The sequence below is a fragment of the Botryllus schlosseri genome, chromosome 7 (genome assembly GCF_051294905.1).
Source record: "Botryllus schlosseri isolate E-star chromosome 7, Bs_hap1, whole genome shotgun sequence".
NCBI lineage: Eukaryota > Metazoa > Chordata > Ascidiacea > Stolidobranchia > Styelidae > Botryllus > Botryllus schlosseri.
Window position 1 is genome coordinate 4,882,267 of NC_137242.1, and position 16,901 is coordinate 4,899,167.

Genomic DNA, 16,901 nt, shown 5'->3' on the forward strand with positions numbered 1-16,901 from the left:
TTTATGTCGTGAACAAAAACAATTTATATCACGTGCAACTGCATGAGTCGTTATCAGATGAATATAATAAACAATATGAATGTAAGTTGCAAGTTGTGACTATATGCAGGTTAATTCATTTTCACGAGACATTTCCCGTCAAATTCGCTTGAATCCATAAACGAACGCCGCCGGCATATCGAACGTATTATAAGTTCCGTTGCTATAATCACGGAAGTGGACGATCTCTTGATTATATACATCCGGACTTGGGCAAGGATATTCTCCACCTGTCAGAATGATGAACAAATTTTTTTCTTCCGCAACGCACGGTATTCATATTAGGGAAGTAAATTCGGAGGTATGGTCAGCTGTGAAACACGTCAACTCAAGAAGCGGACTGTCTATGGTTACAAAAGGGCTACTTCAATTTGCAATTTCTGTTATTTTTTCTACATATTAGGTTTTGTCAAATATAATTTAGTGTTCAAAGGCATTTGCATCCCTTTATTTGTTTATTTCATGCATAAAAGTGGTGCTTATCGCCGAGGCCATGTGCTCCACGACAATGAGTTTGTAATGTTCGGGTTCTTTGCCTTCGTAGTCTTCCGGACGACTTCTACATTTGTGCGCTTCCAACATCAGTCTGTGTCGTTTTGCGTGCGCTCGGAACTTTATCATTGCTGCCGACTTTCTTGACTCGACTCACCATAAATTTAGTTTTTCTTTAAAAACATTGGTATGGCAGTGCGGTTAGCGATGAGGACACATAGAAGCGAGAAAGGGTTAAGACTCGAGCCAACAACTCTTGATGTCGTGACGATGTCGCTTAGCACGCTGCGCCGCTCACATCCCCGTATCCATTTTATGATTGTAATTGTAAATTTTATTGTGTTCGCGTGATGTAAATGCCACATTGTCAGGTGATTAAAGTATTCCTTTTATGATTGTAATTGTAAACACCTGACAATGTGACCTGCACGTAACACGAATACAATAAAATTTCGGAAATACACTTATTCGTATAGTGTCATTCGTTATAATGCGAGACGCAAAAACGTAACCTACCTTACAATTTTGAAGGATGTCACAGTCGATGAAACAAATAAATCTCCGTCACCTCGTCCCAATCTAGATTTTCAAACTATGTCCTTGCGTGTTTTTCTGAGTTTTTAATATTTACTTGGAGTAATTGTGGGATATCTTTAAATACTTGTAGTTGAGTCGAAATTTTCGGCATTAGATCTATTTGTACTTGAGCGCTATCAATGACTACTTCTACTTCGAGTATCAGTATAATTTTTTCCGTTATTGACAACACCAACTAAACACCTGGATGGATGTTCGGTGTTGTCGTTAGGAGTTGTGAAATGCTGTGTTGTCTCATATAGGCGTTATCACATGCTGTGCTATCTTATTCCGGCGTTTTTACGATATAGCGCATATTTGAGGGATATGTATTTATATTAGCTTCTTCGGCTTAGTAATGGAGCAAAAGTTTGGGCATTATTTGTACTTGAGTACCAATAATTGCTAATTTTACCATCTCTGCTGAATCATAATGTATTCATTATGCCATCTGACCAATTACTCACCGAGTATAACCAGTCGAAAGACACCGTCTTCCACGAAACTCAGTCCGGTAGTGTTGTATCTTCCTGAAACCTGTGGGTTTTCCATAAGCAAGACCCCTCCCGGCCCTTCTTTTATGACTTGAGTCAATAGTTCGTAGTAGGAATAAGTCCCGGTGTACTTTGCACGGTCCGGTGTAGGCGTGACTTTTTGTTCCAATCTGATTGTGTAGGAATTTCGCAAACAGAATTAGAGTATATATATACATCACAGTAGGCAAAACTGTTTTCAGGTTCATACCTTCTTAAGGTGTCACGAAACACGGGGATTAGTTCCTGTAAGACTTTCCGTGCAACATTTTCCCCTCTATTTCCAGACATGAGCACGTTGAAGGCTATCTTTAGACTGGGCACCAACGCCATGCTTGACGAATATCCGGGGAGGTCACCGTCTTTTCTGACGATCTTTAAAGCAAAATTTGTTTTGAAATTCCACCAATCGTGGTCATTGTTTAGAAATTGGCGTACATACAGATTTCATTCATTTGTTAGTTAGGGTTGCATTTAAAACAAGAGACATTCTGTTAAAATTAATGTCCTATAAAGTAATGCTTCTTTTCAAAAGTCGTACCACTACAGTAGCCTACTACTACTCTACTACCTCTACTACGCAACAATGCTCTCTGGCGAAACGAGAGAGTAGCTCAGGAGAAAAAGATCGGACAGCATTGTTGCGTCCCAATGCTAATCTCCATAACGATGAAAAATTCGAGGCTGATTGTGGGGGTTCCAGGGTCGCGAGCGGAATAAAATTCATATTTTCGTAATCAGTGCAGAGTCAGCTTTCGATTGATATCCGTTTTACCAAATTTAATGCTCGGCAAGCCGGTCAAAAATGACCGTCAAATTGCCTGTAGCCAAATGGAAATTGTGACGTGATTCAATTTCACTGAGCCGTGAGATTTGCTTGTGTCGACACCATATAGGACACATGGTGAAATATTACATGAACACATGAACCATCTTACGTGTGCTCGCGCTAACCATGGTATTTTATTTTGAGATTTTGTTTTTTGCGTCTGTAACAAATCATGTACATAACAACAATGTTTGAAAAATGTCTGTTTTAAGTGCAGCCCTATGTTTTAAGTGCAATGGAGGAATTTATCGAAATCACATGAGTGTAACATACGTATCAATTTGTTGTTATAGATGCTTATGTAACAGTGGTTCTTGACCTCTTCCTACCTGCGGAACACTGACGCCAATCTGCAAGCCTTTGAGGAACTCCAAATTTTCGTTGAGTCAATATAACGAAAATCTACCATAAAACACATCTAATACATTACTATATAGAATATAGATTATACAGGTGCCCGAAATGAACTGTTTATCAACAAAATGTTAACAAAAAAATATCAAAATATAATTGTAACACAAAACGAATGCATCTTAATGTATATTTATTGCAACTCCTGAAGTCCCCTTTCAGATTCCAGTTCTGAAATGCGAGGCTTCACGTCGGAGAATTTCATAGTAGTGTTCGATCGAAACGCAACAGCGTGATACCAATAGCTTATAATTATAGATGAACTTATACATATTGGAGATAGAACGGACATTTCAGGAGGAAGGGGGTTTCGCTTTCTGAACTCCAATCTGGCCTAACATATGCAACTGCACACAAGGTGCCGCCATCACAGTCACAATCCGATTACTTATCGGACCCTAATTACATGTAACGTTTAACCAATGATGTCCAAGACGTGCGTATCATCACAAATCGTATGTATGAGTTGAGAGTGTGACGTGACCTCCACGAAACCCCTGAGATTGCCTCACGGAACCGCTATAGTGTTCCATGGAACAACGGCTAAGAACCAATGCTATATATACGGTACCAGATACTCATCAATCGTTTCCATCTCCCATGGGGATCCAGTCATTTGAGCAAGTCCGCCGAGGTAGTCGTGCTCGCAATCATGTCTAGGTCTCATCATTTCGGAAAGTGTAGCTTGTTTTAAAATGGTTTTTGACGTTTCCAGGAATGACATCGAAAACTTCGCCAGATCACCTTAACAGTTCCAGGAAAAATTTGTAAATCATTTGAATAGGGTTCCCGTACGTCCTCCTTTAGGAGGATTTGTCCCCTTTTTCGGGAAATTGCAAATATCCTTCGAGGACGCCTGTCCTCCTTTTTGGCGATTCTTCCTCCTTCACAGCTAGGGTAGTGGACAGGGTGAACTCGGAATCCGCATAAATGACGTGAAATAGGTGATGCGGACGTTCGATCGGGTCATTCGGGAGTCGAATCAAAGTGATGACCTTTTTGTATATTCAGCACAGCAATATTTCAAAATCCGCTGTTTTGAGTTTCGGTCAACTAACTTTTAGGATTTGGTAAAAGTGTCCTCCTTTCCCGATTCCAAAATATGGTAACCCTAATTTAAAGAGCATAGAGTTATGATACTATCTACGTCCCAGGCAGGGATATATAGAGTTCTATATATCCCTGGTCCCAGGTAGCGAACTAATGATCATAGTGAATGCATGGTTATAAGTATGTACTATGAAGCTCAGCCGCTGCTGCGACAATGAGCCCCGCGTTTTTGACATGAGAGCCCTGCTTGCGTGTGTTATAGGCTATAGTCTATCCGCATCCTCATCATGACTTGAGTCAAGCTGTCGGTAGAATAAATAGAGTTGATTTCTTTGTTCATGAATATATGCTCAAGATCCCAAGTAGGTAGCGGTTATGGAGTCAAGTCATCATTATATTCGCGACCGGAATAGTGTCGTATATTTCAATCCGCATTCTCGAGAATTAATAGCATCTTCGACTATTACACTAGGTTTACCTTGGTTGTGAGTTCATGCTCGTTTCATGCTGTCCCCGTCACGCAGAGAGTGGCGGGAAATAGAAATTGAAATGGAGTTTCGATCAAATATGTTAAGATAATTCTTATATTACACAAAATGCTCATGGTGCTGATCTTCTAGGGTTCGTTTGCGACTGCAAACCTTGAAACATCGAAAAACGGTTGCATCAACTCATCCCACTTAATCAATTAGGCTACCTGCTGTGGAATAATAATTGCCGGCAGGGCCATACCACCCCATGTCAAATATCGAAGCAGCATCGCCAGTACCAAGATATCCAGTAGCCATCTTGGAAATCACGTCGTCGTCATACGTAAACCCTGAAATACAGCAGAATTGTCCACTTGAGCTTTACAAATATACACCAGCAACCGAACGTATCAGTGATTGATCAATCGATGTGCGGTACACCGCCAGGTGGTCTTGAGCAATGATTCTATACTCATTATGTTTGAGCATTTCAAGAGTGGGGTTTCTTTGATCTTCAATGGGTTTCTGAGTTTAGACGCATATTCCCCATACTAGGCGTACATCACATACACACACACACACACACACATACACACACACACACACACACACACACACACACACACAAACACAAACACAAACACAAAAACACATACACACACACACACGCACATACATGCACACGCACACACACGCGCGTTTCTTACTAAAGCTCTTGAATAACTTCACATATTACATAAATTTGTAAATGTACCGCCGTTCTTCATTTTACCTAACAAATGAAGAAATTGACATACATGTTATGGTCGAAAAACCATTGATTCGAATAACTGCGTCCGTATAACTGCATACATAGTGATTGTATGACGACGTTCCTACCTGTGTTCGCAAGTCCCAAGTTATTAACAACATCCGTCTGCGCCCATCTTGTGAAATTTCCATCGCTGAAATTCCTTGCCAAAATGTGTCCAAGTAAAGGGTAAGCCAAGTTGCTGAAATGAAAGTGATGTCACGTGAGAGGTTGGATTTTGCATAGCTCAACTCTACGATACTGATATTCTCGGAAGTGTCCACTGTCCATACTTTGGCAACGCGCGATCTTAATTTTTCCGGATGCCGACGATATACTGCGACTTACGCTTACCATATCTCTTTCGCCTAATATCGACCAATGTCACTTCATTTTCATCGGTTGTTCTTTCATATTTTCCTCGGTTACTTTTCATTCAGTATGCACAGAACATACAATTATTTATATGTTCCAACTTAGCCACGCTGTATGTGTGATTGAAAGACTATAGTATACTGCAAGCCGTTTCGGCTCTTTCTAATATTTTCATCGTATCACAATCTTGCAGTATTTTGGAATGTTGAAATTATTAATATACGGAGCTGAAGCAATCCATCTGTATTAGCCTATGTCTGGGGTTGCGAAAAAAGTCACCCCATTTCTCTAACCTGATTTGTGCTTCGTTGCATTCAATCAATGGAGACATGTTTAGCGACGAACACTGTAAATTGATGTCGATATTACCCGTGTCGCTTAATATATGATCGCTGGTGATAACTCATTCACGATCTCCGGAACGAACCTCGCGATCGGGCGATAGAACTAATTACCACCCCGGGACTCTACATTATGGACAAAATACATAACGTCCTATTTCTATTCCTACAAGAACCGGGACTAAATCAAGTATTGCAACCTGTAGATACATGTTGTCCTTGGTTCAGCGGCGAGAATCTGATTTTCCAACAGAAGCAGAGCGTCTTCAAGGTTTCCTTCGAAGATAATTGCCGATCCGTTGGTTGGGTTAAAAGGTAAAGCTCTTAAATAATCAACACATTTAAACCTGTCTGTTGGCGACCTTACCGTACACACCAGGGGTGGGCAAACTTTTAGCTCGCGGGACGCTTTCAACATCTAAATCCATTCGCGGGTAGCACTTTATAAAATTGGGATTTCATACCAAAACGCAATATTGGCATTTGATGAGGATATGGAAATAATATATATTTTTATTTAAAACAAGCCAACCAGAAACATTGGCGAGATTTCATAAGCTGGTCAACCCCGATAACCTGTTTTCGATACTAGGAAAGAAACTCGGTTGTCCCGATTCTTAGAACAGGATGGAGATTGTAATTATAATCTGTGAGCAGTGATCTGTTTATAGATTTACTGATTCTACTTTTGGTTCAACGCGAGGACACGCAATGCTGACAAATGTTCTTAATATAAATTTTATAAATATAAATACTTCTGCAGACACAAAAAAAGAATCTACCTCACACACGCGCGAATCGGTTGTAGTACTGAACTTACCGGAGTGGCCAATGTAAAATTACACTCGTGATCCAAAAGTCATTTCCATCTTTCTGGGCAGTTTAGCGATTGAAACCTTTTAAAATGCCTCAGCCTTGATGTCGCACTATCGCGCCAACAATAAAATAAAATTATACCATAGTCCGAAAACAACATTTAATTATCGCATTTTATCAATGCTTTAATACTTTTCCTGAGCCTTTCGCGGGCCGCACAAAACGGTGTTGGGTGCCGTAGTTTGCTCACCCCTGGTATACACATACCCGGGTAGTCCTGATATCTGACTCGCCATGTCAATCAGATTAATGTCGCTCGTCGCACCCATCTGCGGTCGCAGGGAGAAATCCGGAGCGTATTTCGTTACTGGGTCGTACAGATTGACTTTGCCGTCTTCCCAGAGTTTGAAAAGGAACAGCGCAGGAAATATCTTGGATATGCTCGCGATTCTGTTGAATAGGGACAGTGCGTATGACAGTGACTGGTAAAATTCAAGATCTTCTGAATCTGTATCTGAAATCTGAATATATACATATTCCAATGTCGATGTCCATGTATTCCGCACAATCGCCGTTGTGCAAAGGTCGCAAAAGTAATCATCATTGCTACTCAAGAATAAGAAAAAGTAACACAGTACATTTTACTCAATTATATACAAGATAAAAGTAGCGATTCCCATGATATGCGAAAATTAATTCAAGTGGATGTACAAAATGAAAGACTGGAAAGTACACAAGTTTCAAAAAGTAGATCTCGTACCCGTATGCACAAGATAGCTGGTTCATAGTCTTTTACTAACTGAAGTCTCAGCAATTTCAGCATACATTGTGAATTGCAAATATATAGCTTAGGTAGTATAATAGTATAGCCTACTGTTTAAATAACAGATGAATTGGAAACTAATGGTTGGGGAAGCAATGGTTGACTGATTCATGATAGCCTGATTTTTTCAAGATGCATCGCAGTAGATTTGTTCGTGGCGTCGTATACTTTTAACGGTTAATCGGAGGCGACTATAATTTCAAAAATGAAAGATGTCTCTTTGCGATCAACGCAAAGTGACTTATACACTACCAACAGGTGAAAACCTCAAATGTTCTTCCGTTACCGTCGTCTTGAGTAATTTCACGCAGTTCATAAGACAGTTTCAGTGATAAAAGTGATACAAACTAATTTTTGAAAATATGGCTGGCGGTACTGAACTTGAGTATTGCTTTCACAACTACATTTATTGCAGTAAATAATTTATTAACCCGAGGACTTTTTTTCGTGTGCCCGTTATCAAAAGTTACAACATACACACAGAAAGGGACTCAAACGAAAATCAAATTGCCATAGTATTATGTAATAACACAATAATAATAAAAATGAACACTATAGGCAAAATCAGCTGTACCGGTAGCCATAACAAAGATGTCTCTCGTCTCTCTATTGTGCCGTTAACTCTTGATAAGGGGCACACGAAAAGTCTTCGAGTTGATAAATTCTTTACTGCAATGAATGTAGTTGTGAAAGCGATACACAAACTCATTCCCAAACTACTTCGCACCTTCCAAAATCCAAATTGTAGTTTTGCTAAACAATTGTTCAAGTTGAAGTGGTCTAGCCACTCTAGAAAGTCATGAGTAGAAGGGCTTCGTTACTGACAACGGACCACCTCTGATCATATGCGATTCTTAGTCAGTTTTTTGTGGTTCATCAACAAACCGGCTTTCGATTCAAACGCATCTAACCTGTAAATAGTATCTTCTGTTGGCGGATGATGCTCGGTTTTGCTGATATTTCCAAAATTTCCTTTCCAAACAATTTTATCGAGATAGACCAAATTCGCGGAAATCGACGGCCTCGTGACGTTGTGCAAGGTTGACTTCAAGTATTCGTCCATCCATTTGAAGAGTTCCGAAAACGCTGGGTTTTCCCCGACATCTGGAATAGAGCAAATGCTACCAACGTGCTGCGAGAAACAGCTCGAATGCAAAGCTCCGTTGCTGATTCACCATACCCATCTTTTGAGGCTGTGGATAATACGGACACCCATTTGGTGCTGGTGTATCCGGCGATATTGTCGTTGGCGTCGATGACTGCTGGTGTGATCTTTCATTTTTGGCGTACTGCCAAGCAAACAGAGCGGCAAACGTTGCTGCGGCTGCCACTAACAAAGCAGCTAAAACCACAGTATCACGCGCCTGGCTCATCTTTATTTATTGAAAGCTTTATATGACGGAGCTGCGCAGGAAAGTGTTCAAGAATTACGGTGAGTATTCAAATATATGGCACATTCCTTATTCGTGATTGCACCTAAATGCGTCTAATATCGTCTGGGTTTTTGAGAAGACTGCCTCTGGATTCCTCGATAGGCTGGTGCCTGGTCGTACAGTTAGATCTTAACATGCTCCACCTAACAGCTGAAATCAGCTGCTTAGGCTTACAAAATATATGTATTATAACCTAGATCTACTGTATACACTATCTCTCATGTTCCTATTTGTTAAACTTCTCGTATAGGTCAAATATTTGGTAATTATGCCAATTCATTCAGCCCAATCGACTGTCGTAGGTAGACCCATGCACTTCTGGTTCATTTTGCAATGCAATCCTGCCCATCATAATACTAATCGTTTAAATTTTCAACATACATCGCAGGACAATCTCCGATTATCATCGTAATTTCCCAGCACTTGACCGCGACAGCCTCTAGCTAGATGCCGATTCGTTAACAGAAATAGATGTTGCGGAGTGCAGACCATCTTTAATTTGTATCTGTAGTTATTGTGACTTCCTCGGCATATATAGAGGCGGCATTGCTCGATTATCCGAATATATTGTGATATAAGTGTACTCATACTCCTACTCACAGAGTCACGTCTTGTTCCATTATGTGGCATATATCGCCACTTTACAAATCAAGCAGAATAATATATATATTTTGAAACGGCGACGTTTCGGCTTTTATAGGGCATTTGAGAATTCGAATGAAGTTATTAAAATGAAGCTGTCACGTGGATTTCAGTATTTTCAGAAAGTTTCACCGACTAAAATTGTACAACATCACGCGGACACGTTGCAACATACAATGCAAATGCGATTGATTTTCGACCTCGTGTTGAATATGGTGAGTTTTATTCCAAACCCTTGAGCTATCTCGTGAGCTGATCGTACATACGTATATAATTAGGCTATGCTATACAGGTAGATTCCCATCTACCAGGACAATACCAATCTGTAAACTTCCCGTGAGACGCAATAAGTGGACGCCATTCAAATCCGTCTTCTAATAGCGTATCTCGCCACATCGTTGTAGTCATTTTTCGATTTCACCATAGCAGAATATAAACTATATCTAAAACTGCGCGGAAGTTCCAAACAGTCGTGTAAGTCACGTAAATTCCCGGTTATTACTAATTAATCCCGAAATGTCACCGTGTATATATATAAATATGTGTGGAGTGATTCCATGTTCCTCCGTACATTCGTAAATGAGACACAATGCCTAACAGAAATCAGCAAGCAACGTTACTGGTGTTCTTGATAGCAGACTTCGTATATTCCGGAGCTCGTTGCAAGTATCAGTACGCTCGGAGACGTGCGGAATGCGACAATCAGAAGGAGACAGAGAACAACGTCACATGTCCCTTGTTTCCGATACCACAGCAACTTGGTGAGATGCCGTATATTGCGAATGGGTGGCCTATTTTGGACTTCGAGAGATTTCACCCTGTTAATTCGCCGTCATGTTCGAATATACATTATCCGCACTGTTACGACACCATAATGAGCGATACTCGAATATATATGTGCTGTACGTGTACCCTGTACAGCTGTACACTGTATACAAGGCTAAAGTTCACCGTAAATTGTGCCCGCCAACGCTTGATATCACTGGTCAACACAGTTTTTGTTGACTTTGATCAGACAATTGATTGTGACTAACTTTTGGGCGCTGAATTAAAAAATGACTTCCGTTTTTCTCTATCACGTCAAGTTTTTGAGTTCGGCACCACCACATTGTCTCATAACCCACATAATAGCACCACTTTTATTATTTTGTGTTTATTGTATAAAACGTTCCAGAAACTACAAGCATTTTCGGCCCCTTTCGAGTTCAGGCACCCCCTATTGGAGGTTTGGGGTGCGGCAGTTACTGTCCTGGTTACCGTGTCATAAAGGGTAGCCTATAGATTAGCGCAGTTATATTATAACACACATAAACAGTCGTATAACAAAAATTAATTTATGTTTCATAGACTGCAAGGCGTATTACGAATTTGACGATTTGTTCAAATGGATGAACGATTACATCTCCTCCACTGTGGACGAAAAATCGAGGCCTTCCGTCACGGCAAATTTAGTTTACATGGACCGGGTTGTGTGGAGTGGGAATTTCGGCAGAATGAGCAAAACAAATCAAGACAGACCTACCCAAGACACTATTTACAGGTATTGTGTGTAACCGATCGTAGTAACCAGTGCAATAGCTGTATCGAATCACATACCATTGGTTTCTCGAACTTTCGTGCTACAGGAAAATAAATCACACACCGTCCCAATATTGAGCAGCAGCAACGACTATATTAGATGCCTGTACTGCGAATATGTGCGATACTTTGTACTCTGTAGGCCGAAACTGTAAAGAGGTATATGTAAGGAATGTATAAAATCGCAAGAGTGATTACGACAGTGACAGTGACAAGCTCCCCTTGTCCTTCAATAAGGCCCGCGATGTTCGTATATAGTCTCGGACAAACGCATGACTTTGGCCAAATGTTCATGGACCGCTCTGAGATAAATAAATAAAAACGCGACAATGACAATCAAGTTAGATTTCTCTCAAACGCCTATGATGGTAGGAAAATACCCCAGCGATTCGATTCTCCACAGTTCTTTATCTGCTGTATTATACGAGTATACACGTTAATGTTGTTCAGAAAATAACTTTTTTTCCGGATTCCAGCCATTCATTGATTAAATTGTCAGCTCACCCTAAAACGCTGCACACCAAATTTGGTTCAATTCTAACAAGTATAAGTATAAGTAGTGTACGTGGGTCAGAATGTCAAAAATATAACTCAATATTGAAGTATATACACTTGTAAAGTCCTTCGTAAAACCTGGTGACTGGCTTGCAACCTGTCGACTGTCCACCAATTTGGACTGTGCAGCGAGCAAAACAGCGTGGGCTTCGTCGACTTGGTGATTTGCAGTCCATTAACACGAAGTCTGATTGCTATTCTGCTGCTATCTTCCATCCAGAATCGGCAGCATCGCGAAGGTATTTCCTGTTCTTTACCTTTTCAAACTGTGGGAGGAGGGTAAAGTGAGTCTGCATGATCCTATAACCAAGTACGCGCCAGACTTCACCGTGGATCCGCGAATGGGCAGAGCTGACGACATCACCTTATTGGACGTTGCTAGTCAGGTAGCTGGCCTTCCAGCGTGAGTTTATCTTTACGCACCACGAGAATACACGAATCACGATTTCGGTAATTTTCTTTCTACAGAGTAGTTCCACACCATCCACTTCTAGAAAGTAGGGTCGCATTCAATGGAACTCTGGAAGACGTTTTTCGGAGGTTAAGAAATACGGTGCTATTAGCTACACCGCGTTCGAAATGCATTTACACGTAAGCGAGCAATAGCTTCGTGGACTACTCAGAAATTTATTTCTTAAATTTATAGCATTCGACTTACTGTCAATGGTAAAAGGGCTCAGATCAACCCAACAATAAGTAATTGCCTCAACAATTTTGTTAAAATATTACAGAAACCTTGGATATGCCATGCTTGCCGATGTACTCGCCAGGAATTTCAGCGGTGGAGATTTTGAACGGTGGGCGCAAAAGAACATCATAGAAGCACTGGACATGAAGAACACGGGTATTGAACGTCATGCTGCTTTTATAAACTAAAATCATTCTACTTCGATAAAATTTTAGGATTTTTCCGCCCCGCCAAGACCATGTCAGAAATGGCTACTGGTTATCTGTTTAATGGTTGGCCTGCTCCATTTTTCGACTTGATGTGGTACGGCCCAGCCGGGAATTATTTCTCATCGGCAGGTAAGCGAAAAACCGACTGAAAATCATACTATACGTAGGATTTTCCTCGTCAAGATTTCCACCCCGAATTATATGTCAATCGACCTTAACTGTAATGAATTTGTTAATTCAGATTCATTTTTAAGTGCTTGTCAATGAGATCATCTTCTTGAAATTTGATTTCGCTTTCTGATTCAACAATCCATTCACAGCGGATCTAGCAAAATTTTCTATGTCTTTTCTGGAAACGTCAAAAACAATGTTGACGCACCAGTCTCTCACTGAGATGTTGAGGACGAGAAAAGTTTGTCAAAAGGGTTATTTGGGAGGTCGTGCTCATTTTACCGGGTCTCCATGGGAAATGAATCTCATAAGCGACTACTTGGTGAGTAATTACAACCACTTAATACCGGTCAGAGTAAAGTAATTGCTTATGTGTCCTCGATTGCCATGTTGTGAACGCGCCGCAGTTGCTGACCCAAATACATATATGTTAATTATACTCTATAGATAATTTGGTGGCTATTTCATGTATTCGAAATTTCTGTTCCTAACTCATGCACCATATTATATCATTCGATATTACTCTATTTATTATTGATATACTTTAATTTGTGAAGATTTGATGAAAATGTCAAATTTGACAAGTTGGAAAAACTCAAAGAAATGTAATTATAGGTGGCAAGTAAAGATGGGGATATGTTCGGATATTCATCCTCCATGGCGCTTGTACCAGACCTGAAATTAGCTTTCAACATCTTGATGTCTGGAAATAGAGGCGAAAACGTTGCTCGAAAAGTTCTGCAAAAGGCTATACCAGTATTCCGGACGGTGCTCAGAAGGTATATCGATTGGCTTCTGAAAAATTATCAAACCGGTAAATGTTTCATCTCTGTGACAATAATATTCACAATTTAGCGTCGAACGCAAAGGAAAGCCTGTGTACGATCCCTGGAAGTATGTTGGTAACTTTACTTTCTACGGCACCGAGAATGTTACGATAACAGATAGCGGAAACGGGCGTTTGGAGATGTCAAAGTTTAACTTGCAACTTAATACTCCCTACTTCACAGCGCTGGATTACGTCAAAGATGGTCTGGTCCGGGCGTACATAAAAGGTAAACTTTTCAGTTGACAAAATCACGATCTGTCATGCTACATTTTCTATATCCATAACCAACATTCCTTTACCCACTCGCCACAGATAACGGATATCCTTGCAACGTGGTGACGAATATGATGAATGGAGCTTTGCTGCAATTTAAAGATTTCCGCGGTGGCCGATATCACGAGTTCGACATTCTCGATTTATACTTTTTCGGATTTAAACGCATCTGAAACTCACGTGCCAAATCACTTTCAACAGGAAAATACACATTATACGCTGATGCCCGTTTACTTGGCTAAAGTCAGCATAACATAGCATTGTCATAGTCCTGTCCGTTTTCTATTTTGTTATCCAGACTGTTTCAGTCGGAACTAAATCAAAAGCCTACTTCTCCTTTTCAAAGTATATTACTTGGGAACTCATTGAAGCGATTGTATTCAATTACCCTCCAAGTAAATTTGGTATGGCTGGGAACTGGCTACTCTTACTTGAGCAGAACAATTGCACTATTTCTTCTACTAAGTATCAATAACTTTTCAGGGATTTTGTCTTCTCAAATATGGTAAACCAAGAATAATAGTACCAGAGGCCTTTATCCATCCATTTACGACACTGAGAATAAATTCTGTTGACGAGCATAAAAGGAACTTTGACCTTGACTTTGACCCAAGTTGATTTTTGGTGAAACACATGGCGTGATAGAAATGGTTTAGCGTTTCGAGGTAGGTAACCCGCTGCAGTTTGCAGGTAAAATGCGCTGTCCCTTGGACAACAGTGCGTAAGGACTAAAAAAAGGTCATCACTTCTGATTTTTTTGTGCGCAGCTTAGATTTTCTGTGCGCAGAGACCGTGTCAGCACTGCGCATAGCTTTTCGTTTGTGAATATTTAGTGACTCTTTGCTGTGAGCTTGAACCGCAATCACACAACATCAAGAGCGAAATACACTACATGTGGGTAGTCAGCAAATGATGCTTATTCAGCCAATCAATGGAAAAAAAATGATGTAAAAAATCTAGCAGGCGTATACGGGATCTATTGACTTCATATGTTTATTGTATCATAAAAAGCAAATCCGTGCGATTGGGGTGTTGGCTACTGCTGTATAACTTGTTAATGGGGTAGTATCGGTACCAAGTATATAAACCCGTTTTCCACTCTGCTCAATATCAATTTAGCAATACTCAGACGCCGAATTCGTTCTCCGGCTTGGCCTAACTAGACCGATAAGGCGTAAGCTTATATTCCCTTGCAAGTCGTCGTCGAAATTGTAAGCAAAGCGTCGGATGATATTGATTTCATGGGATTGTTATATCATTTGATTGCTCCGGTTGATACATTTGGCGACGTTTAAAACGTCTATATATGTACTTCAGCATTGTGACAATATGTGACCCGAGTCGTCGCTAGGCATCGTGTGTAACGTACATTAATATAGGCTAGCACTTCACTGAAACGTAGGGTTGGAATTAGCAATATGACGTCACGTGACGTCATGAGGTTCACGTTCGCGTTCACACAGAACCCTTCAAAAAGGTTCACGTTCACACGAAACTGAACCTTTCTGAGGTTCACACCATCCTTAGTAAATACCATCATTACGGACTCGCATTTTCAACTATTTATTGATATTGAGCTGCTATGAACTTTCAAGTTAACAATTGTCGATTGATTTTTGCGGATGAATTTCTTTTTGCTATATAAGTGCGGATGGTGCTCAAAGGGGTTGAAAGGCACTGAAAGGGCGTATAATGGTCACTCCACACAGGGCCGTAACAGTACTTCGTCAGGCCCCCTCCAAAACGTTGGTCTTGGGCCCCCGCATATGATGGTAAACCGAACTACTGGTGGGCTTCGCCCCCCGGACCCCCCTCAGGCTACACAGTGTTTACCACTACTTATCATCTGAATTGGGGGCCGTTTACTGAGTCAGCCTTTCTCGCCTAAACACGCCAAGCGCGAAAATTTTCGATAATTCATGATAAAATCGGTCAATAAGATCGGGGATTGCATATATATTGCTATCAATTTCTTGTTCTCAATGCTCACGTAAGAACAAACTAAATTAAGAAATCTAGAGTCGACAGCAAGATCTGTATTTGTTAGTAAAATCGCACGCGCGTTAAAACAATCGATACATTTCGATCTATTGGGTGAATTTTGAGACATGGAATCGAAAATATTTATTACACGCAAGAAAAAACTAAATTAAGAAATCTAGAGTCTGTAGCAGAGGTCGGGAACCTATGGCTCTTTTGGGCATAATATATGGCTCTTTTCAAAAATTGTGGTTTTGTGCTCAATTTCTCGAAACTGCAGCAACTTTTCACTGAAACTTCAGCACTACCAGCATAATTATTATTGTGGTAGTATACACAAAAAACATGTCTTTGAGAGGTTTATACAGCTGCGTATTCAGGGTTTGGGGCTCGGACCCCCTATTCAAAATCCTCAAATTTAAGTTGCTGTATCGCCGACGACCAATATCGCTCCGGAATTCGATATACCCGCTACGAAATCTTGGATTGCACGATACGTTGATTGATCAAAGAGCTATAGGAGACATGCTGGAGGCGCCTGTATCACAATGCAGTTTTCAGATACACATTTTCTTTCTGATCTACGGCGAGAAATGAACTGTGAGTGGAAGTGACATTCACGATTACAAATTCTAATTACAAACAGCGCCATAGCTACCCACGTTATTGATTGATAACGTAGCTTTGTAGTCGCTGTTAAAATATAGGCGTATTGCGCAACGTTATGTTACCGCCGAATACTTTGAGAATTGAGAAGTATAATCGGAATCAGTGCGACAATTGCATACGATTATCATCAGTTATTATTAATTCTAAGGTAGTGTAATGGTTATGCGTCCGGCTTCTCGAGCGGTAGGTCGTGGGTTCAATCCCCGGCCGGGTCATACCAAAGACTCGAAAATTGGTATCCGCAGCTATCCTGCTAGGCGCTCAGCAATCACGGATAGCATGGAGGAGAAAAAAAAAAACGGGGGCGCAGACTAGATGACCTCATGGGG

At 40.6% G+C, this 16,901-nt stretch overlaps 2 protein-coding genes across 2 annotated transcripts; one reads left to right on the forward strand and one right to left on the reverse strand.

The window, feature by feature from the left end:
* Positions 1–8,970, reverse strand: LOC145442425 (beta-lactamase-like protein 1). Its single transcript, XM_080320332.1, has 10 exons — positions 8,726–8,970; positions 8,457–8,649; positions 6,990–7,172; positions 6,107–6,229; positions 5,280–5,392; positions 4,628–4,750; positions 3,452–3,624; positions 1,852–2,015; positions 1,575–1,771; positions 1–269 (listed from the first exon to the last, which is right to left on the reverse strand). Exons 1-10 carry the CDS (start codon positions 8,916–8,918, stop codon positions 139–141), a joined length of 1,593 nt encoding a protein of 530 aa, XP_080176458.1. The 5' UTR covers positions 8,919–8,970; the 3' UTR covers positions 1–138.
* A 1,200-nt stretch (positions 8,971–10,170) lies between these two features.
* LOC145442426 (beta-lactamase-like protein 1) lies at positions 10,171–16,901 on the forward strand. The gene is made up of 10 exons (XM_080320333.1): positions 10,171–10,381; positions 10,968–11,160; positions 11,974–12,156; positions 12,222–12,344; positions 12,485–12,597; positions 12,657–12,779; positions 12,971–13,143; positions 13,437–13,600; positions 13,677–13,876; positions 13,963–16,901. Exons 1-10 carry the CDS (start codon positions 10,210–10,212, stop codon positions 14,094–14,096), a joined length of 1,578 nt encoding a protein of 525 aa, XP_080176459.1. The 5' UTR covers positions 10,171–10,209; the 3' UTR covers positions 14,097–16,901.